This window comes from Delphinapterus leucas, chromosome 7 (genome assembly GCF_059928025.1).
Source record: "Delphinapterus leucas isolate spDelLeu-1000000601 "Yukka" chromosome 7, BTC_Dleu_Yukka2, whole genome shotgun sequence".
Lineage (NCBI taxonomy): Eukaryota > Metazoa > Chordata > Mammalia > Artiodactyla > Monodontidae > Delphinapterus > Delphinapterus leucas.
In genome coordinates this window covers 55,571,289-55,596,716 of record NC_143135.1, presented here as the reverse complement: position 1 = coordinate 55,596,716, position 25,428 = coordinate 55,571,289, and the positions used below count along the sequence as shown (strand labels likewise).

The window sequence follows — 25,428 nt, the reverse complement described above, 5'->3', positions numbered from 1 at the left end:
TAGGTAGATGAGCCTGATTGTCACACTTATGCATTTTACCTCAGTTTCTTTCTGTCTACAAGGTAATATTCATAGTGTATAAAAACTAGTTATATATAAATCTTAATTATTGGTTTAGACCTTTTCTGGTCTTTATTAATCATTTCAATACTACTCATTCCCAACTAAAGTTTTCAAACTCCTAACATCTCCAAATATAAATATTTATTATTTTGTTAATAAAAGAGACAGCAGGCTCAAAATGGAGTCACTTGTACTAAGCTCACATCACCAAACTGAGACTTAATACCTAACTTAATTATAGTTTTGACATCACCCAGGAATGGGATCTTGAACCAGGGAATCTAAAATTACCTGGTCAACACTGGTGAGGTAATCTGCCTGATAGACCCCTGCCATCTCCTAAAGGAAGGCGACCTTGCCTGAAACCACCCACTCTTTGCTAGTAATTTCCTTGTCCTACCCCCTTTTGCCTATAATCATTCTGTAGAGCTCTTCGGAGCTCTTTTCTATTGCTAGATGGGATACAGCCTGATTCATGAATCACTGAATAAAGCCAATTAAGATCTTAAAAATTTACTCACTTGAATTTTATTTTTTAACAGTTGGAATCTGCTTCCTTTTGTATGATAATCATAGCATTTTAAGGCAGAAAGGACCTTAAAAATCTCCAAGTCTGTGATCTCTGCTAGTGTTCTGCCACACTGTGAATAGCCACCCCAGGTGTCTAAGAATTTTCTCACTTCCTGTTTCTACACGCCACATGCAAATAATCTGTAACTAGTTCCATAATTTTTGTACCATCTCTTCTATAATCTGGCTACCCTAGAATCAATATAGCAACAATCAAATAAAGATTCTTTTGAAAACTTTTTAGAAGTAGATTTTTCCATCTGTCAAAGCAAAGGCAAGAAAAATGCTAAAGACAGAATCCCTCTTCTGAATTTAGTTTCCAGGCATTTATGCCAGTGTTTTGACATCGATGTATGAGAGATTTAAAGCCAGCTAAAGCTAGATACTGGACTTCTAGCAGCCGACTCAGGTCCTGCAGGTGTTTGTGGCAGGTGGCTTGACATGCCCTTCATCTCATTTTCTCACTAAATCAAAGTGTATTCTGCCCCCATGCCTTATGAACTTAAAGTTAATTCAGCTACCAAACATTTCAATTACTCAAGACTGTGTTCCTTCCATTATTCCTGATAGTTCTTAAATACTAACTCCTGTCTTATTGATCACTCACTTGGTTGTAACTCACCTAGTTGCAATTTGTGTTTTATTTTAGAAAGAGAAGTACTTAATCTTAATTGCCTAAAATACCAATACATGTAGTCATTTTTATTAATAGTGGGGGAAAAGGTTATAGTCTTTATCCTTGAGGAGCCGTATGACTACCAGCTGTGGTGTTTAAGTTTTATGCTGTATTTTTGTATATTTTACAAATCATTCAAGAAACTATAAACTTATTTTAATCAATATTGTATAATTCAAGAATTCCCACCATTAAATGACAATAAAAACAGTTATAGAGTCTTCCTCCTTCTCTTCCTTTCCTAAAATAACTTTATCCCAGGCTGGTGTATTGGAATCCGAGTTTGAATCATGAACATACCATTTTCTAGCATGTAGTCTTATGTGGGAATAGAATGTGCAAGGATGGGCTTCAGAGGCTGTGTAGCCTTTCAGAAAAATGACTCTGGACATCTTCTGCTAGGCTTAAAGCAGAGAAGTCAAAGTTTTTCTTCACTCCAGTGCTCAAGAGTATATTTTTATGCCTTCAAACAGTAAATCATCATATAGTGAGCATCTATTCCCAGACAGTCACTGTAGATAAAGGTTGGCTAAGATGCAGTTCCTGCCCTTGATGTAGCTTACAGTCTAGTCTAGTAGGGGGTCTCTTTTTGTAATACATCAGGCAAAACTCTTCACCCTTCTCTGTGTATTGAACAATATAATTTTGGTAAGGAAAAACAAGAACATTATCATAGATATACCAAGACATAGAAGAGGAATATATTTAAAGAAAAATAAGTTATGAGAAATTTTCCTGTAGCCTCATGAGACAAGTTTTCTGTATATAAGCATCTAACAAACTTTAAAGAATAAGGATCAAGTGACCAAAGCCCATGAATGCATGACAGGATATGCTGCTGTTTGCCTAGGTAATCTTGGACAGATCACTTTAACTTCTCTGTAAAAAGACTGGTCTACTGCAGTGATGTGACAATAACAAATGATTGCAAAAAACTTTTGAAACATAAAATTCTGTCATAACATCTGATCTTAAATGAAGCATTTATAGGTAATGGTTCTCTGTTTTTCAAAGGTATCTGGACCTCCGTCGATTTGGATCTGTGCCACATGGAGGTTTTGGGATGGGATTTGAACGCTATCTGCAGTGCATCTTGGGAATTGACAATATCAAAGATGTAATCCCTTTTCCAAGATTTACTCATTCGTGTCTTTTGTAGCTGAAGACTGCTTAAGGAAAACCACCCTGTGCCAGAGGTACTGCACATGAATATACATACAGGAGAATGCATGTTTGAACTGTAGAAATGCAGAAGTTTTCAATATGTAATTGTCATGCCAGAAGATACATGAAAGATACATGTGATCATGATTTTCATTGAAAGTTGAAGGCATTTCATGGAAAGATGAACTCCATCAAGAAGAGGTACTTGTAGCAGATAGAATCTCAAAGCTATTGTGTCAATTAAGAAAAAAATGAAGAAATTGAACTAGATGATCTCAAAGGTCCTTTCAAACTCTAGGACAGGATGAAATTGTGTATTTTACTTTTTCAAGATTTTTTTTTTGATGTGGACCATTTTTTTAAAGTCTTTATTGAATTTGTTACAATATTACTTCAGTACTATGCTTTGACCGCAAGCCATGTGGGATCCCAGCTCCCCGACCAGGGATCGAACCCACACCCCGTGCACTGGAAGGCAAAGTCTCAACCACTGGACCGCCAGGAAGTCCCGAAATTGTGTATTTTACTTTGTCTTTAATCAGTAGACCACTGCCCTCTGTGACCTTTGAGAAGCAACTACTAGCTAAAAATAAAATGTTGTTGGATCTTTTCTCCCTTCCCATTTAACCTATGATAAATTCCCATCGTATTCTCATTGCTTTACTAAACATTACAGAAGAAAATATTCCTTTTTCGGGTCTTGAATTAAGAAAATTGCTATTGTGAATTGAAATCTTTTTTCATCAGACTACATGAAAAATCACATTTAATAACTGTTGATCCTAAATTATAAAAGGTAACAAGATATATTATTTAAACTAATCACTGTTGTGTTGCGGTTAGTTCATGTTAGATATTTATAACGTCTCTGATAATAAAATAGATTTTCGATACCTATGAAAGAAAAAAACAGATTTTTAAATTCCATTTGGCCTTTTCCCAGTGAAATTTGGAAGAAAGGTATTTTCCATCCAAGAGGAGGATATATAGCTAAACCTAAAGGGAGGATAATTCTGGAGTCAAAAAGTAACGGGGCATATTAGAGTGAGAAGATCACTGATTTGGGACTTCGCGACCTGACGGTTCTAGCAGTCACAAGTATGAGTTTGGATAAGCTACTTACTCTGTATGAGCTCATGCATCATTTTCCTCACAGACTTGATATAGTAATTACATGGAAGTGTGTGTGTGTGTGTGTGTGTATGTTTAAAACTGTGAAATGCTACACAAATTTTTTTTAACTCTACTTTTAGTCTTCGTTGAGATGCAGATATATGGACTTATGGCAAATGGTGAACTCAGTAGGATTCATATGTATCAAATAATTATAAAAAGCCATGCATGCCTGAATAATCAATTTTCTAAGTCTCATTAGATGACTTATCTTAGGTTACTTCCTAATGAGTTTCTATATGCACTTTATTTTAACCTAACTCAAAATCAAACAACTGGAAAGAACTGCAGAACCTAGAGTTGGAAGTCATAGGAGACGCTGAGAGGTTGTCAAGGTCGAACTTCTATCTAAAGCAGAGGGATCCTATGTACCTTGGCAGCCTCTTGGCAAAGAGCCCAGTACCCCCACAGAATAGCTCATTCCATTTCTGAAGCTCTCTAATTGGTAGCTTCTGCTGAGCTAAAATCTGCTTCCCTGGAACTTTAATCCTTGGGCTTAGATACCAAGTTTAGGACAGGATAAAAGGAAAAATTAAGGCTTCCATAAGGCTTGCCTCAACCATGGGTTAGAGAGATAAATTCATTTGTTTACTCAACAGATATTACCTGAGCTTATTCTACATGCCACAGACTGTGCTAGGTGCTACATAAACAGTAGTGAACTGACCCTTGCCTTCATGGATTTACAGTCTATTAGGGAAGATATACCAATGATAAGTAAACAAGTGTATTATTTCAAAATATGGCATGTGCTATAAAATTTTATGAAGAACAAGGCAATCATAGATTAGCTTGCTAGAGGGGGCATCCCTGAAAAGGCGATATTTAACCTTAGACCTGGAAGATAAAATAGAGAAACCATTTTTTTTTCTTCTTCTTCTGTGTAAAACATGTTACTTATGTTTACTAGGTTCTGCTTAAGAATATAAACAATGAAATATATATATGTAACTTATTTTTTAAATTCCGTTAAAGTATAGTTTAAAAAATCACACACAGAGATAAATCTTATTTATTTGAAAACATTTTCTTATATGAATTATTTACCCATTTGTGCTGGGTACCTAAGTTTCCCACCCCAAAAATTAGAATTAGTGAAGAAGCAATTCTTTAAGAAGTGTGGCACTATCAGCTCTCCCTTCCCCTGAAGTCGCTAAATAATAAAATATATCATATTTTATAAGATTTCAGGTTCATTGTAATCAAGACCCCTGTGGTACAGGGAGATCAGCTCGGTGCTTTGTGACCACCTAGAGGGATAAGGAGGGTGGGAGGGAGGGAGACGCAAGAGGGAGGCGATATGGGGATATATGTATATGTATAGCTGATTCACTTTGTTGTAAAGCAGAAACTAACACACGATTGTAAGGCAATTATACTCCAATAAAGATGTTAAACAAAACAAAACAAAACAAAACACAACCCTGTGGTAGTGTTTGGGAAACAATTGTTTGGATAAAATAGGTCAAGCACTCAGATTCTGTTCCTCTTCTTACGTTTGCCTTGTAGTCCCTCTTACCTGTCCATGGCACTGCGCTTGCCACGCACATCTATTAGAAATCAGTGAAGGCTTTCTCTGTCGTAGCAGGTTGAGTATGTGGTTGTGGCTACACACATGGGCCTGAGAACAATGGCAGACACTGTCAGCAGCAGCTTGGGGGGAACGATCACCTCCAGCCACAAAACACACAACCGAGCCTATGCTCCTCTAGGGTTAGAGAAACCATTTGTGACATCAGTTAATTTGATTTGGCTTTTAAGTCTTGATAGTGTATTTTGTGGAGTAAGAATCACAAACATTCACAGGCCCAAAACCTGGATGCACTAATAGTTTCCAAGGCTATTAGGGATCATGCCTGCAGTGATTTTTGAGGAGCCAGTTAGAATTGTGATGTTAACATGATGGCTGGGCATCAAAAATAACAGTGATAGAAAGAATACTGAATGAGAGAAGCCCCAGGTTCTGGTCCCAGTGCCACCATTGGCTTAACTGTGGAGCATTAGGCAAGTAAGATCATCCTTGTGGCCTCCAGTTACTTCATCTGCAGAGCTATCGCTTTGAAGTAGATGAACTCTAAGGATCCTTCTATCTCTTAATCTTCTAGGAATTTGTGATGGACATAGTCACTAATAATAATTGATTTAAAGTGTGACCTTTAGATTTTATTTTAGTACATACTAGGTCTCCGAAAACTTATAATGAGGTCAATCGCTGAAAGTTTAACAATAGACTTAAGTGTGTTCAATGTGTGTGTATGTGAGGTGGAAAAGGCTCCTTCTCAAGGAGTCAAACATACATTCTTCCTTACCTGAGTCTCCAGCAGTGTATTTCCAAACCCTCATACTTATTTGTTCATTTTTTTCTTTCACAGTTGATCACATAATGAGTATCTGGTTGAAGCCAGACACTTGCCACTTCAAACAGCCTAGTCATTTACATCTTTGGCTCAATACTTATATTTTACCAATAAGTAAACAAAAAACAAGCACTAATGTCAGACAAGGATGATGAAAATGCCAAAACTAAACCATTGCTTGCAGGCAGCATCAACAGAAAAAAAACCTTTTAAATGTTGGCTTGTCAGCTGATACATGAATATCCAGATTCTACATAGAAACTTCTTGTGAGTTAAAAGGTGACTTGAGGGTATTAATTTTCACTTGAGTAACCAGTTTCCAATGAGGGAAAAATCAGATTCTGCTTTCCCAAGGTTTTCAAACATTACCTCAAAATAGTAACCCAAGTAAGAGTGTATTCTAAAACTTAGAAATGTTTTTTTTCCATCATTAGTTCCCATTCTCATTTCAAATTTTGAAGAAGGTGGAGAAAAATAGTTACTTTCCATCTGGCTGTCCGCTTGCCTGCGTAAGTTGTGCTGTCGTGGGTTTGTGGGGTTTTTTTGACAGGGGGGTTGGGGGGGGATTAGGAGGGTCTGACAAGAACTTAATTGTGTGAGTGATCCATTCCAGATCTAGACATAGCTCTCCTACCCTCTGACCCAGCCCAGAGACTCTTAACTCTCACAGAACGGCAAAGGAATGGTTTGACTTTTTGTCCCTCCCAAACAGAATCTGCTAGAAGCACCCCTCTACAGTGTTATACATTCATATTCTCTATAAATTGAATCTAGACATTTCACGCAGGACTGAACAGGCATTGAAGATGCAACTGGTGAGATGGATTAACTCTACCCTTCTTTAAATCTCTTCAGGTAATTATAGATGAGAGATGCTTATTTGGATTGTTATTTTATTCATATATTTATTTTAGTAAGTGGTGAGGCAAGAACATAAAAATGCAGAGTTGAAAGGCAGATTGGCCTGGATTGAATTGATAAGAAATGTCTGGGGCGTTTTGGCTTCTGATCAATATTTGTATTCAGTCTGCAATCTAAAGTATGTATAATAAAAAGAAAACAGGTGGGAGTAATATCTGACAGTAGTTCTTCCCAGCTTCAATTCCAATGAAAAGATGGCAAAAGCATTAAGGAAAGAGTGGAAAGCCACCTTAATCACCCTACACCAAAATACTTCAGTAGGATTTCTATAGGACAGGTCTTATTAGATCATGGTTAACACCCCTCCAGAAACGTAGACATTCCACCATTGTCGGGAGCCCTGGATTGCCCCTTGGATCAGCTAACACTCCAGCTGGCTCTTGTGCAGTTTGCTTTGGAATCCAGTGGATTTACAGCCATTATTAGTACACTGTGTGGTAGTTTCTGGGGGACCTTTGTAAAAAAATCAGGAGTTTAGATGGTTCGTAAGCTGCCATTCAGGCAGCTAATCACTGAATTAACATAGTTTATGACTTTTCAATAATTTTCTGCTACATCTTTACTGTTCACAATTGTTATTAATAATATGACTATCATTTGGACATTGCTTTACAGTTTACAGTATTTTTTAACCTATCCACAATATATTGTGGACCTTGTTCCTTTGTAGCTTACTGTGCCTGAAATTTGTTTGGTTAACTTAGTTTATTTGTTATGGAGATTGGTTATTAGGAATTCCTATAATGAGGGGGAGTAAGACTACAAATAAAGTTCACCACTCTCAGCCTCCAGAGAAACTGAAAGCACTGAACTTCTTATAGTAATCAAAGAATCTTGCCTTTTAAGCCCCAGTGCAAAACACACTTTGGCCTCTGATTTCCTTGTTCTGTACAGGGAGAAGAAATTTAAGAATGTGATGGAAAATGATGGTTGAGCCCAAATACATTCTAGTAAAGAGAAACATTGAAAATGGAATACAGAGTCCCAGACCCAGCAGTGTACTTAAGCTCACTATGCAGTTTTTTAAATGAGTCTGTGTTCGTATTTGTCCTACTTTCCCCTTAGGATCATCCTAGAATATACATAGAAAGGTAGATGAAAGAACTTTGATAGGAATTATTAATAGCCTTCCCAAAGTGATCAGCCTTTGATATTTCAAGATGACACTCTGAAAATAGAAACTTGGTGGGCCCCTGCAGCAAAGGTTTTTTTCGTGCTACAAATACACACGTACACAGAACTGTATTTTGCAGAACCTGGCTTCTGCCACCTGCAGAACCTTCTCTGCACACTGGCTCAACAAGAACTGCTGGTTTGCTGTTTTCCAATGATCCTAGGTTTGAAAAATCTCTTAGAGATCATATCCCTTCCCCTGTATATGCTGTATAAATTACCCTCCTCTGTATTTTTCCCAGTTCCTACTAATTTACCCACTGAACCTTCAGTGAATTAAGAACTGTCTGTCTTAAGAGGTAACTTTTTTTTAATACTTGGAGAACTCTGATTGTGACCTGATAGTAACAGAACCTGCCTCTCCATGGCGTGCAAATATAATAAATCAGAAACAGCCACACACTTTCTTCTCCAGAATAGAATTTTGTAGCTGCCCACTTGGGACAGTCTGTCCTTCCCTGAAGAGCTGCACCCCACTAGGGTGTTCGCCAGGCAGAGTATCCTTAAAGTGGGCCTTTCTCTTAGTAGAGTCATGCTTCTTTTCACTGTCCACTCAGCTGCTACCCAAGTACCCTGTGGTACCAGTCTTGACGTTAGAAGAGCTTAAAGTCTCCAGTGCCTTCTCCCTGTCTGTCTTACAGCCTATAGCAATTGTTCTTCCTCCTGTATCTGTAATACTGCTGAAAGATCTCAGAGTTTCAGAATGTTCAGGGCAGTACCAACCCCCTTTATTTGGGGATTGCAGAAATGGACTTGGGTCATATATACATTTGTTGTTGAAGAACAGTAAGTTCCTTTACTGAAGATTTCTACTGATACTACATTTTCCTTGCATTGCCCCAAAAGGCAGAAACTGATTCCTTATACAGTTAGGATACGGCTGGCCAACGATCTCTTTAAATGTAATTTCCATCTTATACCTTCTGTGTTACAGGTTTTTGCATCAGGAAACTGTCGGGTCAGATTCCTGCCAGAAAATGTGCTGGATGTTTCGTGTCTTGGAAGGGGTATTAGACGTAGAGGGAGAAGACTCTGGTTTATGTCTGACGCTCTACTTACCAGCTGTGGAACCTTGAGCAAGTTATTTTATCTCTGAGTTTGTATACTTATCTGCAAAATGAGGATAATATTTAACTTACAGAGTGTTGTGAGAAACGGCGAAGACTATGTGAAAGGTTTTCATAAGTTGACAACACTACACAAATGTAAGGTCTCCTAAGGGAATCCTTTTCAAAACTCAAAAAAAAAATCTGTATGAAGTAAGATATTTATTACATGTTGAATGAAATATTTTATAGCCATAAAAATTATAAGAGGAAATGTGTTGAAAAATTTTTAAGTTGTACTTTGCAGTTACAATAGCGTAAAAGCTGTGCACATGGACTAGAAGCATATGGGAAAAAATGGAATCAGCTGTTTCAGGACAGTGGAATTGAGCGACTTTTCTTTAAAAATCTCTTTGGCCTATTCAGTTCAGTTCAGTAGACGCACTGTGCCAGGTTCAGTGCTCGATTCTGTGAACACAGAGAAAAATAGGATATGCTCCCACGTCTCAGGGACTCCCATTTTGTATAATCTTTGTTAAAGTTTATTATGTATAAGAATCACCTGGGGAGCTTATTAAAAGTTCAGATTATCCTGATACCACCCTAGAAAGTCTATTCCACCCTAAAAGGTCTAGGATGGAACAGCACACAGTTAGCATTCTTTAAACAGTCACCCTGAGTGATTCTAATATAGGTGGTTTAATTTCACACTGTGAGAAACCTTCAGTGAGGTTTTAATGTTTTTACTGTAAAAAGTAATAATTTCACAGATCTGCTCATTGAAGAATTTGATTGTTCTGTCTGGACCTTTTTTTTAAATATATATATATTTTTTAATTTTATGTTTTTGGCTGCATTGGGTGTTCTTTGCAGCGCAATGGCTTTCTCTAATTGCAGTGAGGAGGGGCTACTCTTCGTTGCGGTGCGCGGGCTTCTCATTGTGGTGGCTTCTCTTGTTGTGGAGCCCGGGCTCTAGGCGCGCGGGCTTCAGTAGTTGTGGCACGTGGGCCCTAGAGCACGCGGGCTTCAGTAGTTGCGGCACATGGGCTCTCAGGTGCATGGGCTTCAGTAGTTGTGGCACACAGGCTTAGTAGCTGCGGCGCATGGGCTTAGTTGCTCTGCGGCATGTGGGCTCTTCCCGGACCAGGAACCCATGTCCCCTGCATTGGCAGGCGGATTCTTAACCACTGTGCCACCAGGGAAGTCCCCTGTGTGGACCTTTGAGCTGGCTTCTGTGCCTCTATATCAAGGGTGGGAAAGCCAGACTGCAGAGTGGTGTTGCTCTGGAACTCATGTGGCATAGATCCTGCCACATCTCTCGACCTTTATCTCTGCCTCACTTCCTTTCTCTTCCACTACCTCTCCCATGTTTTTTCTCTGTGCATGTTTTTCTCTCCCACTCTGATTCCTCCTATGCCTGCAATACAGCAACATCCAGGTGCTTCCCCTTCCTTTCTCCACCCCTTCCCCCAACCAGATATGTCAACTTTATTGAAAAGAAACCCAACCTACTTCTAGTTTACTAACTTGTGCAGGAAGGCTCTTGTATCTAGTTAATGTTTCTCAGAAAACTTAGGAGTGGGCTATTCATGGATCAACAACCACAAAGATACCATATGTGGACCTTTTGTGTCTTTATTTTGACTGTCATTTCACTCTTGATTAACTTTTTTCTAGTGGGTTAGCAGCCTTCAACAGAGTCCTGTCCTGCTCATCAGGCTGGAGTGTGCCCTGCATCCTGACAGAGCACTGCTTGTCTCCACATGCCTATGAACGGACTTGGGTGGCTTTCTCAGGCTACACACCTGTCACCTCTTAGTCACCTAGAATCAAAATATTAACAGCTCTAATCACACTGTCTGAGGCCATGAGGCTTTATTTCAAGAATGGTGACACTCCAAAATGCAGCTAGGATTTCTGCATTTTCATGTGTTTATATTACTAGTGTTAGTGTTTATATGACTTGCACCTCTAGATACCAAGGGTTGGTCAATGGCTTCCAGACTCCCTCCCTCCATTATGCTCCCTCAGAACCATATGAAAATACTGGTCCTCTTATGTTGTCATTTGTCTTCTCTGCCAGAATGTGAGCTCCATGAGAACAGGAGAGTGTATTTATCTTTGTATGTCCAGTGCCTTGGAGAGTATCTGGAACATAGAAGGTACTCATTAAATAACTCTTGAATGAATTAGGTATCAAAAATTAGGTGTCAAAAAAAAGTAAATGTACCCATCAGACAAAAGGGAGATATTCCTTAAAAAATAATTCCCAAACTGACTTCCCCCCCATGTCTCTAAAATATTTCATAAATTGAATTTTTAAATTAGCCCTTTCAGCCTAAACCCAAGTCTGAAGCCACTGCCTGAACACAGAACAGAAAGTCAGGGATCAGAAGAAACTATGAGGTCACCTAGTAATTTGTCATTGTAATCTGTTACTGAAGGTGAGTTTCTAGGGCAACTCTCCAGCACTGCTTCTGGAGTACAGTGACTTAGTAGGCTTGTCAAGAACCTCTCCATGCTGTTCATCATTACATAACCAGCACCTAGCCAAGTGCCTTGCACATAGTAGGTACTGAGTAAATATTTGTTGAATGAATTATTTGATTGGTGGAGGAAATTCAGAAGCAAGTCCTAAGACGGATTTAGTTGGAGTCGCTCATATTTTTAGTTAGTGTTTTTCTCCACCTTGCTCTCTAAATCTAGATAAGTTTCTTGCCTCAAAATTGAAGGAGCTACTGCTTACATCATCTAATTCAGCAAACGTTAATTGATGCCTACTCTGTGCCTCTCTGTGTGAGGCACCCAAAGACAAGGAAAACCCTTACTGTTTGTCCCCATATAGGGGGGACAAACTGATAATTTTGTTGGGCTGATGATTTCTCTGTGCTCCCACAATCCTTTGAACATACCTCTATTATAACATTGCCCACATACTACTATAGACATCTGCTTATCTATTTCTCTCCCCATAAAGACCCTGAACTTCTTAAAACCCTGGTCTTACTCACCTCAGTATTCCTATGCTGAACTTGTCATAGTAGGTTCTCAGAAAATCTTTATTGAGAACTGAATAACATGGACTTCCATGGTGATGCAGTGGTTGGGAATCTGCCTGCCAATGCAGGGTTCGAGCCGTGGTCCGGAAGGATCCCACATGCTGCGGAGCAGCTAGGCCCGTGCGGCACGACTGCTGAGCCTGCGCTCTGGAACCCGCGAGCCACAACTCCTGAGGCCCATGCACCTGGAACCCGTGCTCCGCGACAGGAGAGGCCACCACAATGGGAGGCCCGCGCACCACAGCAAAGAGTGGCCCCTGCTCGCCACAACTGGAGGGGGCCCTCGTGCAGCAACGAAGACCCAATGCAGCCAAAACAACGAACCAAAAAAAACACAACATTGTAAATCAACTATATTTCAATAAAAATTATTTAAAACTTAAAAAAAAACTGAATAACAAGTACATAAATAATCATTCCCAAGTAATATATATAGGAATATAAACATTTTGTACTTGAATAGAAATACATGCCTAAGTGTTGTTCTGAGTTTCAAATGATAGATACTGGGTATGTCCTGCAAGAAACAAGATTGGTGTTCATGTCTCTATTAAACACCTTTCAAGGTATCTAGTTAGTTATCGAACCCATCTTTCCTCTGAGAATTCCCCCACCCCTATCCTAGCCAGTAAAACCCCAGCAGACATATTGGGGACATGAGCTTCCCTTGCTGGTAGGACTGGGATGGATACCTGACCCCAAATGGACCAGTCTCATTTTCTCTTAGAAAATTGGGGTTGAGAACGCTAGACAGTCTGGACTAGTTGCTTGAACCAGGAACATGTAAACTTAGGAGCTCTAAGACAAACATGTACCTTAAGAGACAGAGAAAGTCTGCAGAAAGAAAGAACTGAAGGCAAAATGCTCAGGGATGAAAAACCATATGGCCTCTGAGAGAGACAGACACAGACTGGCTGCCTAGTTCTTGCTATATTTAGTCCTTGGTTGCTGCCCTTCCTGAGGCCACATTCAACTATTTCTTGGGTTCCATGGGATATGCCTCTTTTTAAAACAAACAAAAAAAAAACCCAGTAAATTCCCTATTGGGGCTTAAGCAAATTTTAAATGGGTATCTGCTTTTACAACTAAAAGACATTAGTACACCGTCTGACTTACGGAAAGAATTCTCCTTACTCTTTAAGCCTCATTACCTTTTCGTCACACATACTATTCTAGAATATTTGTTGATCAAGAAATTATTTAGAAGAGGAATTCCTGATAAATACGATGCAGGAGGGTAAGTGATGACTTCTTTGCTTTTCAAGTTTCTTGATACTCTAAGTCACAAAAACAAATGAATGGAGACTTACTTACAGAGGGGATTGGATACACATCAGACCTTTCTTTGAACTACAAAATTGGATTAAAGAGGTTTTGAAGAACCAACACATTTGGCAGCTTCCCAAGACATCTATTTTTGAAGATTCTGCTTTCCAGAACTGTTTAAGAATGGCTTTTGTCACGGGCCTTAGCTGTGTTTCAGACTAGCCAAAACTGAAAAGTGGGAAGAGACTAAATCAGAAAGTGTGTGTGCCTAGAGCAGCCCAAACCCTGCTGCTGGGCTGGCATAAACACTCATGGCCAGATCTCAAAGTAAGATAAAGACTCTGTTCTTCAGAAACAGTTCCAAATATGAAGTTATAATGATGTCTGCCAACATGTTTCTAACGACTCTAGGAAAAGAAAACAACAACAAGTAAGTTTCCAGCTCTTTTCTCAGTGGACACTGGACCTTGGAGAAGCTTGCATGCAATTTGACTGCAGCTACTTTCTGTTTTTAGTTAATTATGTTAAATGTGCCTCATAACTTCCAATTCCAGTGGGGCTGTCATTTAGAAGGGTGCTGGGGGGAAGCTGTTTTAATTCTGGCTTTTGTTTCAGCCACTAAATGTAATGCCACATGATTGTTGACCCAACAGTAATCCAGTTAAAAAACAGGCTACAGAGTTACTGCATCACCAAAATTAACCCTGATTACATCAAATTATGTTGAAACAGACCACAGCTGTTTGCCCTGTTGAAGCAACCGTTTGAGAGCTCATCCAGAAGATACATCTGGGTGTCAGGAAGACACACTTTGGGTTTCATTTTTGTTTCTCAACATAAATGTTCTGCCCAGAGTGCTTGGTAGAGCTGAAAACCTTGTGATTCTCCAGAATTAAAAATCTTCATTCCAGAAGAGAAAAAAACCTGAGATCTCCTGTTTCAGTTTTCTATAGGAAGAATGTAAGAAGGAAATCCACATCTGTTGAGTATCACTCTTGTCAGCAAAAAGAAGTGGAACTGACTAAAGAGAAGGACAGTGGGATTTTTTGTGGAGGGCTGTATGCAGTGGTATGCTGGGCTGGCTCATACCAGCCTGTGAGAATGGATTGTTAAGTTACGGAAAAATTTGCAAGCTGATTGCTAAAGAATAATGTTAAAATTAAATTATAATTAAAAGTGGAAAATAACAGGTATTGGAGACGAAGTGGACAGATTGGAACCCTCAAACGTTGCTGGTGGGAATGTAAGATGATGTAACCACTGTGGGAAATAGTTAAAGAGTTCTGTAAAAAGTTAAACACAGAGTCAGTATGATTCAGCAATTCAACTCCTAGTTATATAGCCAAGAGTATGATAACATAGGTTCACACAAAAACTTGTACATGAACGTTCATAGCAAGATTATTCATAATAGTCAAAAAGTGGAAACAACTGAAATGCCTATCAACTGATGAATGGATAAATAAAATGTGGTACATGGATACAGTGGAATATTATTCAGCCGTGAAGAGGAATGAAGAAAAACTGATATACGTCAGAACATGGATGAACCTTGAAAACATTATACAAAGTGAAAAGTCAGACCCAAAAGGCTATATATAGTATATGATTCCGATTATATGAAATATCCAGAATTGGCAAATCCACAGAGACAGAAAGTAAATTAGTGGTTGCCAGGGGATGGGGTGGGGGAATGAGGAGTGACCGCTAATGGACATGGAGTTTCTTTTGGGATGATGGAAATGTTTTGAATTAGTGATATTTGCACAACTCGTGAATACACTAAAAACCACTGAGTTGTACACTTTAAAAGGGTGATGTTTATGGTATGTGAATGATACCTTAATTTAAAAATTAAGTCATATAAACTTACAATTAAGTAAGTTATATAAAAACAAAGGGAATAAACAGAACTCCTCAGTTACTAATTAGTTTAATACATTTTACTATTATCTTTGCTCTTGGCGTTACGCCTATTGTATCTTTTTGATGGAAATACTACAGGTGTATTGCTGTGCATCTCTTAACTCTGCATTCAGAGACATGAAGTTGATAGCTTGAAATTGTTTGGGGGGAAGAATTGTGGGGGGTTTAGTATTTGCTCCACAAAAATTGTCACATACTACCAATCAAGATTACTACCACCACCAGAGAGCTGGGTTTTAAACTTTTACCAACACATCATTGGCTGTATAGGTCCAACACTCGTCTTGGATAACTGGTTAAAATTAGAGAGTTAGATGAGATAATCAGCTGTGGCCTTTGGATCCCCAGCAAAACAAAGACTAGCAAACCTGCACAGCAACTATGCATGCATTTGGTGCAGAAGAAAGGGCATTTCTGGTCAGCTGTTGTATGAAACCCACTTTGAGTTCGGGAACATGATTCCTCCAGCCTTGCTAGTGTTGGTACAAGGGGTTAAGTGATAGAGCCTGGTAGAATTATCAAAACGAAGCCAGATATCAGATAAACCGCAAATGACATTAATTCTTAGTCCCAGACAGGAGGGTATCTGGGGAACCTGTATGATAGATTTGGAAACCAAGGGTTAACAAGCGAAACTTAATAGAATTACCTCCAGCTGTTCAGCCCTTCGCATCAGGCCAGTCCCTGCGGTTTAAACACTTCAGCTGCTTATAGGTACCTTCACAGATACTGTTATCTGGTGTGGGTGATCAAAGAGTTCTAGATGCCCCAGGGGTCCATAGCTCCCACTTGTCATCCTTTAAGGGTTGGTTCCTTCATTCTCAAACATTTACTGAGCATCTGTTTTGTGCCTGGCACCATGCTTGGAGGTTCTAGGGCTACAAAAATGAGGAAGATGCAGTCGTGTCCTCAAGGAACTCACAGGTCCTTGACAGGGAAACAAATATTTGCAGTACAGTGTGATAACCCAGTTTATATAGGTGCAGTGTGAATCTAAGAATGAACAACTGTGTTGGGGATTGGAGACAGTGAATTTTAGGGAAAGGGGTCTTGACATATGTTCAAGACGTAATTCAAGGTAGGAGTACTCTCTGAAGGAAGTAAGGGGTGATCATGCAAAGTAGGGTTTGGAGTACTAAGGCACTTTCCCAGGGACCTTGACAGTCTTTGTTCTTCCAAGAATATGCTAATTGATTTTGCAGCATGATCTGTGGGTACACTGATATCACCACTTTGTCAGCAGAAATGTCCCAGGAGCCTAACTGCCCCGAAGCAATTAGCACAGGTTCTTATTCTTTACAAAGGAGAAACTGGGGAACGACTTAAACGTTTACTTTAAGAAAGCTTATTTCCAAAATGTCTCCCACTGGGTGTAATGTCAAGCAACTCTCAGACTTGTTAGCAGCCGCAGGCAGGGAGGAAACCCAGTTCAGTCTTCAACCACAGCCCAAGCCCACTTCCAGATCTTAGTCTCAGCCAGATGCCAAAAGTTGATTTGAGTAGGTGGGAGTAATTTGATTGAAGGAACCAAGTGGGCTCAAAGCACCCAGGGGTTAAAGAGGCTCCCACCTCAACATGCCTGAGAGACAAGTGTCCTGCAAGTCACCAGCTGAGGGGGCCCAGCTGGTCGTACTGACCTTGGCAGGCAGCACTCAGCTCTGAAATCAACCTGTCAACTAAATTGAAAGGGAGAAAAGGCAGAAGGGCTAGGACACAAACATCCCTCCCCATCCCCAGTCCGATCCCTGACGTCAGGCTTAGCGTGGGCGGTATTAATCACCCGGCCTGGTGTGCAATTGAGGACAGCTCTCCTTCCAGCCCTTCCAACTCGCTTCTGGGAGCGTGCCACCAGCCATGCACCTGCCACTAGCCACAAACCCTCAACTCCCAGACAGGCACGGATGCAGGCTGTCGCTGACGACACTCAAAGCCACAGTGCACCCTTTAGAACTCAGGCTTTGTGGGGGGGGAGGGGCGGGAGCAAAGCGTGGTGCCCATGCTTTCCTCCCAGGTGTGCATTTCTCTAATCTCTGCAACGCTCCTCCAGAGAAGCCCTCCTCATAAGATGGGTCATTTCCTGGGGATTTAATGAGAATATAGAATTAATGGCCCAAAGCGCTCCTTGCAGCCGGTCATTAATTCCCCCAGGAAATACCGGTGGTCTTTAATCAAAATTGCCTGAATTATAGACTAGTGATGCATGTCCAGGGGAGGGGGGCTGTCATCCCAACTGGTTCCGATAGATGGCGCCGATCTTCATGTAAATAAACCATTCAAATAATTCGTTTTCCATTTCTCTCCAGTGAAAACCAAGGAGCATTAAAAAACAAAACAAAAAACCAGCAGGGAGTGGAGAGGACTTAGTAAAGGCCCCGAAGCCCAGACAGGAACGTTCTATCCGAAGGCTGTCTCCAGGCCTGGCACATACCTCAGGCTCAGAAGACTGAGCCACACTGGGGTGCAGCCCGGGACCTCAGCAGCAGTCCCTCCGCCGAAGAGCAGCCTGAGCTGGGTGCTGGCAACTGAGTAATAAAAAAGGTTGGGGGATGGGGGGTAGACCAGCAAGAAGAGCCCCTTCCTCTAAACTTTGGGGAAGGAAGGCTATGTTCAGAGAAGATGTCTGAAGTTGATACTCTGTTGTATTTCAAGGCCCCTCTTGTCATTGGCCTCAAAACATCAAACATGTTTCCACATGAAATTGTACATAACAATATTGGCGGAGGTGGGGGTGGGGGGTGGGCGCCTTTTGCTAAACAAAATAAGACCCTCAAAAGTTTCTGGCCGAGGACTTCCGTCGTGGCACAGTGGTTGGGAGTCCGCCTGCTACTGCAGGGGACACAGGTTCGAGCCCTGGTGTGGGAAGATCCCACATGCCGCGGAGCAACTAAGCTCGTGAGCCACAGCTACTGAGCCTGCCCTCTATAACCCGTGAGCCACAACTAGTGAAGCCCGCGCACCTAGAGCCCGTGCTCCACAATAAGAGAAGCCACCGCAATTAGAAGCCTGAGCACCACAACGAAGAGTAGGCCCCGCGCGCCGCAACTCCAGAAAGCCCGCATGCAGCAACGAAGACCCAACGCAGCCCAAAATAAATAAACTCTATTCATTAAAAAAAGTTTCTGGCCGAGTGCAGCCCAACTCCCAACTAACCGTTGCTGAACGGTCTCCCAGTCTGTCTTGAATCTTATAACTATTAAAAGATATGTAACAGAAGACTACTCTTCTAGGGAAAGATAGGGCCCGTGTATGCCTGACTTGTATCACAAACCTCAGCTGCAAAAAAGCCATGCAGATTTCTCAGACTCTGCAATCCCTGAGACTTGGCACCATGACTCAGAAGTGAATGAAGTCAGATGATTGCTTTATTTTGGTCCGGAGTCACCGCCTCCTGATTGATTTGGCAGGCTTTGAATATTTTGATATTTGTCTCACGGGTTTTAAGGTACTTAAAGCCAGAGATTAAAATGGCCATAGTTCTGGTGGTAGCCCTTATATGAGGCTTAAGGATCCCTCAGTTGGAAGGCTAAGAGGCTCTGGTTCCAGCTATAGCCTGACTGTTCTGGTTTTAATTGCAATCCAGTAGCACACCGGATAGTGAAGAAAGTCGGTGAAATATTGGGTCCAGGGTTGCTGATCTCTAAACCCTGCAGGGGGCTTAGAAGATCTATGCATATAGTAATGAATTAGCTTTTACAAACTGATTGAAGTGGTTGAGCTTTCCCCAACCCAGTGAAGATCTGTAAAATGAGAAGGATGTCCAACTGTTTGAAACAACTAGCTTTGCTGCACAGAGACAGGGAAATGAACAAAACAGCCTTAAAGTTGTACGCGGAATGTAAGATGCTGGTTCTAGTCATCTGCCCGCGGCGGTTCCCTATTGATATAATGGGTTACTATCCACTTCTCAAAGAAGCTGGGGAGAGGACCTCCCTTTTAATGCTGCTTGTAAAAGTACTTTGCGAGTTGAAAAGAGCCCGGTTTCTGGCGGTTTTTCCCCCTTCTATCTACCATGCCCACCACACTGCTCAATTTGTCAGGTGTGTGCTTCCGCATGCTTTATCTCAGTTAAGTCTCACCACAACACAGTAAGAGAGGCATCTGTATCATGTGAGCCCGAGAGAGTTCTCATAACCTGTCAGTAAGTTGGAACTCTGAGGAATTTTGACCCCAATTTCTTGCTCTACACCACCTTGCCTTCCAATTAACTATGAAATAGTACATTGACTCATTTTTGTTTCCTTGATTCTGCAAATCGTTAAGAATTTTCTTCTACTGAATTGTTTTTCCCAGAGGCAGTGTGGGAGCCAGCTGGACTTTATTTTCTGGTAATAAGAGGACCTTAAATTGCTTTAATGCAGCCATTAAAGCAATTCTCCCACTTTAAATAGCAGATGAGCAAGACCTCCCCCAACCCCGATCCACCGCCCAGAATTAGAAACTTGACTGCATTGCAAAGGCTTTGGGACCTTAGGCTATCTGTAAAATGGGAATAATACTGCCCACCCAATTTGGAGATTTGTGACGACAATCATGTAAGCAAGGAATGTAAAAGCGCCCAGCATGTAGTAGCCTGTTTTCTTCTTTCCGTCTCCCACCAAGGGAGCGAGAGAGTTGCAACTCTTGCTGGGAAGCGGATCACTAATTTCAGCCAGAACCTGACCCACAGAAACCTGAAACTCAGGGAATGGATAGGAAACGGGATCAGCCCTCGGGTCCCTTCCTGACGACCCCTGTGAAAAATCGATTCACGCTCGAGGCCGCGCAGTCCCTTTCCATCACCCCACCCCCACCAGGGGCGCGGCCGCCTGCCCCGCTAACTGCTTGAGGCTTCGGGAAAAAGCCAGACCCTGGGGACGCGGCCGGCCGCAGGCGTCCTTGCAAACCTCGGCCCTCTGGGGTCCAAAGGCGCGAGGCGCTGTTTGCGTCTTTGAAGGCGGCCCGCCCGGGGGCGCGGCGGGCTGTGGGCGTGGCGAGCGCGCGCCGCCCTTCCTGCCGGGGCGCCCCCACCGCGGCCGGACTGGGAGAGCGCGCGGGTGCGCGCGGGGAGAGCGGGCGCGCGCGAGGCAGCCGGGCCGCGCCGCCTAGTCCTCGCCCCGCGGCCGCCGGCCGCCCCGGCTCTCCCTCCCCCGCGAGCTGCGCACCGCCAGCCGGCTGACCCAGCGGCCCGCGCCCGCGCCCTTGTCCGCCGACCCCGCGGCGGGCTCCAGGCTGCCGACAGCATGAGCGGCGGCGGCGACGTAGTGTGCACCGGCTGGCTGAGGAAATCGCCCCCCGAGAAGAAGTTGAGGCGCTATGTGAGTGCGGGCGGTAGCGGGTGCGGCCGCCGAGGGCGCGAGCGGGGGCCGAGGGGCTGGGGGCTCCGGGAGGGACGGCGCCGACGGGGAGGGCGGGCCCTGGGGAGTGGGGGGGGGTGCGAGGAGCTGCCGGCGGGTCCCGCGGCTCGGGGCTGTGTGAGGCTCCTGCACACCTGTCACAGGTGCGCTGCGAGGGGCGGGGCGGGCTGGCGACCAGGTTGAGGCTGCGGCTTGTTCTCCGCGGGGCGGGCGCGGCGGCGGCGCCTCTCTAGCCAGCCCCCCTGTAAAACTAAATCCAGTATTGAAGTTTGTATTAGATTGTTTTTGGACACCGAAAGAGTTGATTCCCGGGGCTGGGGGACCATACTAACGCCGAGCGGCTCCAGCCTGCGGGGCTGGGGGTAAAGGGGGGCGTAGGCTGTGGGGCCGCGCCGCCCGCCCCCCACAAAGGGCGAGGCGCCTCACACCCTTTCCCCCTTCCCTTTCTCTGACCGCCCCTCCCGGTGGCCGCCTGCTTCCTTCCAGTCCACAGCCTCTGCATCATGGGCAGCGTCAGCAGCATGTGCAGTCCTTGTATTAAGTGACTCATTTGTTTGTCCCCCTTCTTTCCCTTTATTCCGTGTGCCTCTCACATGCATCCCCCCACCCCACCCCCGATGGTGACACTGCAGTTTGGTCTGCTACAACTGGTCCGTGTTTTGTGTTGTGCAGTCCTTGGGGTCTGAGGTCGGGAGAGATCAAGGTTCTCAGTTGCCAGGTGGTGCTAACCGACAGTGTTTACTGAAATTGCTGGGACAGCCTCTCCTTTCTAAGTGAGAAGCTGGCAACATCCTGGGGAAGGTCGTACAGCCTGGTGTGAGCGGTGAAGAGGTCTGGCTCCCCCCCCCCCAACCAGAAGATGCCTTGCTTGGTGGGGTCAAAGTACAAGATGGTGCCAGTTTTTGAGAATTGGCTGAAATCAGTCCTGGGCTATTCGACTGAGTTTGGAAATGGAATTAAGATCGCTAAAAGATGTCCCGGTCTCCCATCCTCTTCTCTTTCCTTCCTATGAAATGCTCTTGTTAAACTGACTCTCGGTGCTGGACTCTCTGGGATCATTCCCACAGCATGGAAGCGAGCTGTTGCCTTCCAGCTGCAGTGCATCAAGGGAGCTCTGAATAGACCCTGCCCTCTGTCAGCTGCACCAGTGGCTGTCCATGGGGGGAGAGGCAAAAGCTTACCAGTTTCCTGTCTTGGCTCCCCAGATCAGAACCAAGGGACTTCTGGCCTCTGGATTGAGGAAGTGACATTCTGTTTTTCAAAGGAAGTGTGGTTGGGAGTGCAAGTGAGTGTGTATGTAAATGAAGTCAGGCTCTTATTTAGATCATTTGCTGGGGGGTGGGGGGAACCTCAGGATTTAGCACATGACTTTTTAAAGTGGACATAGATTTTAAATATAGTAGGGATGATACAATGAAGTGTTCATCTCAGTTTTAAAGCTCATTTTCAGAGACGTCCATGTAGCCAAAGAACTATAATTGTTAAGAAAGATTTTCTCCTCTTGAGGGCCATATCAGTTCATTAGGAAAGGTGAATTTTTATATTAGGTTAATATAAAACTATTAATGTTACTAATGCTATTACTGTTTTTACAACTATAAAGCAAAAACAAAAATCTTTGGCCCCAAAGAGCTTCTGAAGACTATCAATAAAAGTGTAATACCATTCCATACCACCTACTGGAATAAAGTATCCAGTAAAAATGTGACTCTTAATTGTCAAGTTAGAACACTACCCTAAACAACCTTGAAACTTTGTTTTGAAACAGTTTGCAAACAAGTTGACACTGTATCTACATTGACAGATGACTACTTCAACTCTATCACCCTCTTTATGATCCATTTCTTGGGTATTTTTGTTCCCAAGCAACTTTAGCTCAAAATAACCGGGTTCAGAGGCTGTGGGGTCAACCACCTTTTTCTCTCATTTGAAGTACTTGACAGCCTATAGTCATAAGATGACCTCAGCTTTTTCCCATCTCCCTCGCAGCTCAAGCCCATAAGACCAAACTAGTAACAGCTTTTCTTAGACTAGGGTGTGATGTGTTCCATTGGTATGAATGGAAGTCTCCCCTACTGTGGAAGTTCACTTCCCTTAGTTGAAACTGAGCTGGTTCGTGTAACCCTAAACTCTTGGGGAACAGTCTTCCCATACATCTTCTTTTCTTTGAGGGTTTTGAGAATTTCTCTTTTAAGTTAGAACCTCTGCCAGCTCCCTCTGTTCGTTAGAGGCCCAAGTTCACTAGAACCAAACTAGGAAATTTCCTAGCCCCATTGCTAAACACATACCCCCAAATTGCTGCTTATTCTGGTATATATAATAGCCATGTGGTATTATAGATTGATAAATCTTCATTATAAGAATGTATCAAGAATCTGAAACAAGGGGAAAAGAAGTTTATGAAATCTATTGCAACTATTTAAAAAAATTTTAAAAACCTACTTCTTTTTTATCAATAATTTGGGGAGGAGGTAGATGTAGGAGTAAAAATAAAGAAAGAAAGAAGCTATGGCAAATGTTACCAGGATTAGCTTTGGGGATTTCTTCATCGATGTCTTTTCCAATTTATTAATTATAAGAAAGTGTAAAAGGTCTGTTCAGGATTTGCTGTGTGCCCTGGAGGAATTACAAAAAAATGACCTCTGGAAAATGGTGAGTGTTGCCTCAGGGGCATCACTGTATGATTGCAGTGGGAGGCTGGCAGAAGGAACAGCCCTCCCATCATGCTGCAATGTGCATGTATATATGTGTGCATGCCTGCATGTGCACAGGTGTGAACACACACATGTATACATGTATATAAAGCTGAAATCAGATCTTCTTGAGGAAAAAAGTACTTTATGACACACACTGCCCTGTAATTTTCTATTATTTTCACTGAGTTAAAAAATTTAGGGGAAAAGATTGGCAGCAGCACTGCCCCCTAGTGGCTAATTTGGAGAAAGTTGTGTGTTGATTCTAAAGAACAATGGAATTAAGGAAACTTTATTTGTTAAATAAGCTCATTTATTAAATATATGTGTCCCAGGCGCTGGATTAGATTCTGGGAGTAAAGGTTAATCCACCCCTTCAGTCTTAGCGGATGACATTGCCGCCTTCTTCACAAAGAAGATTGAAGCTATTAGGGAGTAGCTGTCAGCACATATTGTGACCAAATTTCCATATTTACCTGTATCCGCATGGTTCCTTATCTTTTTCTGACTTCTCAGAGTAGAAGTACTATTTCTAACTGTTTATCATTTTAATAGCCATCTGTTGAGCATTTACCTGTGCCAAGCACTATGCTTAGACCATTCATCTCTTAATTTAATCATTTCAGCCCTAAGAGAAAGGAAGCGACTTGCCCAACATCACCTAGCTTTGTCCCAAAGCCTGAGCTTTTTTTAAAATTTAACTTTATTTTCGGGTAATTGTAGAAGCTATGTAGTTGTAAAAATAGTGAAGAGATAACCCATGTACCCTTTACCCTGTTTCTCCTAATGGTAACTTCTTGCAAAATTATAGTACAATGTGATAATCAATATATTGACAGTGATACAGTCAAGATATAGGACATTTCCATCAGCACATGATCCCTTATGTTCCCCTTTTATGGTCACATCCTCTACCATCCCACACCCACCACATCCTTAACCTGTGATAATCACTAATCTCTTCTCCATTTTAATATATTATTATTATTTCAAGAGTGTTATATAAATCGATTCATACAATACATAACTTTTTGGGATTGGCTTTTTTCATCCAGCATATTTCTCTAGAGATTCATCCAAGTTCTTGTATGTATCACTTGTTCATTCTTTATTATTGCTGAGCAATGTTCCACAGTATGGATGTACTACAGTTCATTTGTTTAACTGTTTACCCATTGGTTTTAATTTACATTTCCCTATGGCCAATGGTGTTGAATATCTTTTCATATGATATTTGCCATCTGTATATTCTCTTTGGTCAAATGTCTCTCTTCAAGTCTTTAGTCCATTTTCTATTTGGATTGTTTGCTTTTTTTACTGTTGAGTTTTGAGGGTTTTCTGTATGCTCAAGATACCAGTCCTCATCAAATATGTAGTTTGCAAATATTTTCTCCCAGCCTGAAGCTTGTCTTTTCATCCACTTAACAAGATCTTTCCAGAGCCAAAGGTTTTGATTTGGATAAAGTCCATTTTACCAATTTTACATTTTATGGGTTGTATTATTTTGGTCAAATGTAAGAACTCTTTGCCTAGCCCAGTTGCAGAGATTTTCTCCGTATTTTTCCTCCAAAATATTTTATGGTTTTATATTTTTCATTTAAGTCCATGATCTGTTTTAAGTTAATTTTTGTATAAGATGTGAAACTTAGATTGAGATTTTATTTTATTCATTAGTAGTAGTAGTAGTAGTAGTAGTAGTAGTAGTACTTGGCAATGGATGCCTGATTGCTCCAACACCATTTGTTGACCAGGCTGTGCTGTCTTCACTGAATTGCTTTTGCACCTTTGTCATAAAGCAGTTGGGCAATTTGTGTGGGCCTATTTCTGGGTTCTCTGTACTGATCCGTCATCCCATGTGTCTATCCCTCTGCAATACCACATACTCTTGATAACTCTAGCTTTCTGATGAATCGTCAAATCTAGTAGACTGATTCCTCCGCTTTATTCTTGATCAGATTATTCTTAAATTTTTCTGAAAGGTAAATTTGAAAAGTCAGCACATCATTAG

The 25,428-nt window shown here is 42.0% G+C and overlaps 2 protein-coding genes across 6 annotated transcripts in view; both read left to right on the top strand.

Moving 5' to 3' along the window:
* Positions 1 to 18,092, top strand: part of NARS2 (asparaginyl-tRNA synthetase 2, mitochondrial) — a 150,423-nt gene extending 132,331 nt beyond the window's left edge. For 3 of the 4 annotated variants that reach the window (XM_089915355.1, XM_089915354.1, XM_022593918.2), the window contains one exon: positions 2,324 to 18,092. In XM_089915355.1, the coding sequence (XP_089771481.1) occupies positions 2,324 to 2,468 (145 nt within the window). In that variant the 3' untranslated portion in view covers positions 2,469 to 18,092. The remainder of the gene's footprint in view (positions 1 to 2,323) is intronic. The other variant, XR_016393857.1, reaches the window with a different exon arrangement.
* A 2,388-nt stretch (positions 18,093 to 20,480) lies between these two features.
* Positions 20,481 to 25,428, top strand: part of GAB2 (GRB2 associated binding protein 2) — a 171,835-nt gene continuing 166,887 nt past the window's right edge. Inside the window, exon 1 of one of the 2 annotated variants that reach the window (XM_022593915.2) lies at positions 20,481 to 20,688. In XM_022593915.2, coding sequence (XP_022449623.1) covers positions 20,614 to 20,688 — 75 coding nt within the window. In that variant the 5' untranslated portion in view covers positions 20,481 to 20,613. The remainder of the gene's footprint in view (positions 20,689 to 25,428) is intronic. The other variant, XM_022593916.2, reaches the window with a different exon arrangement.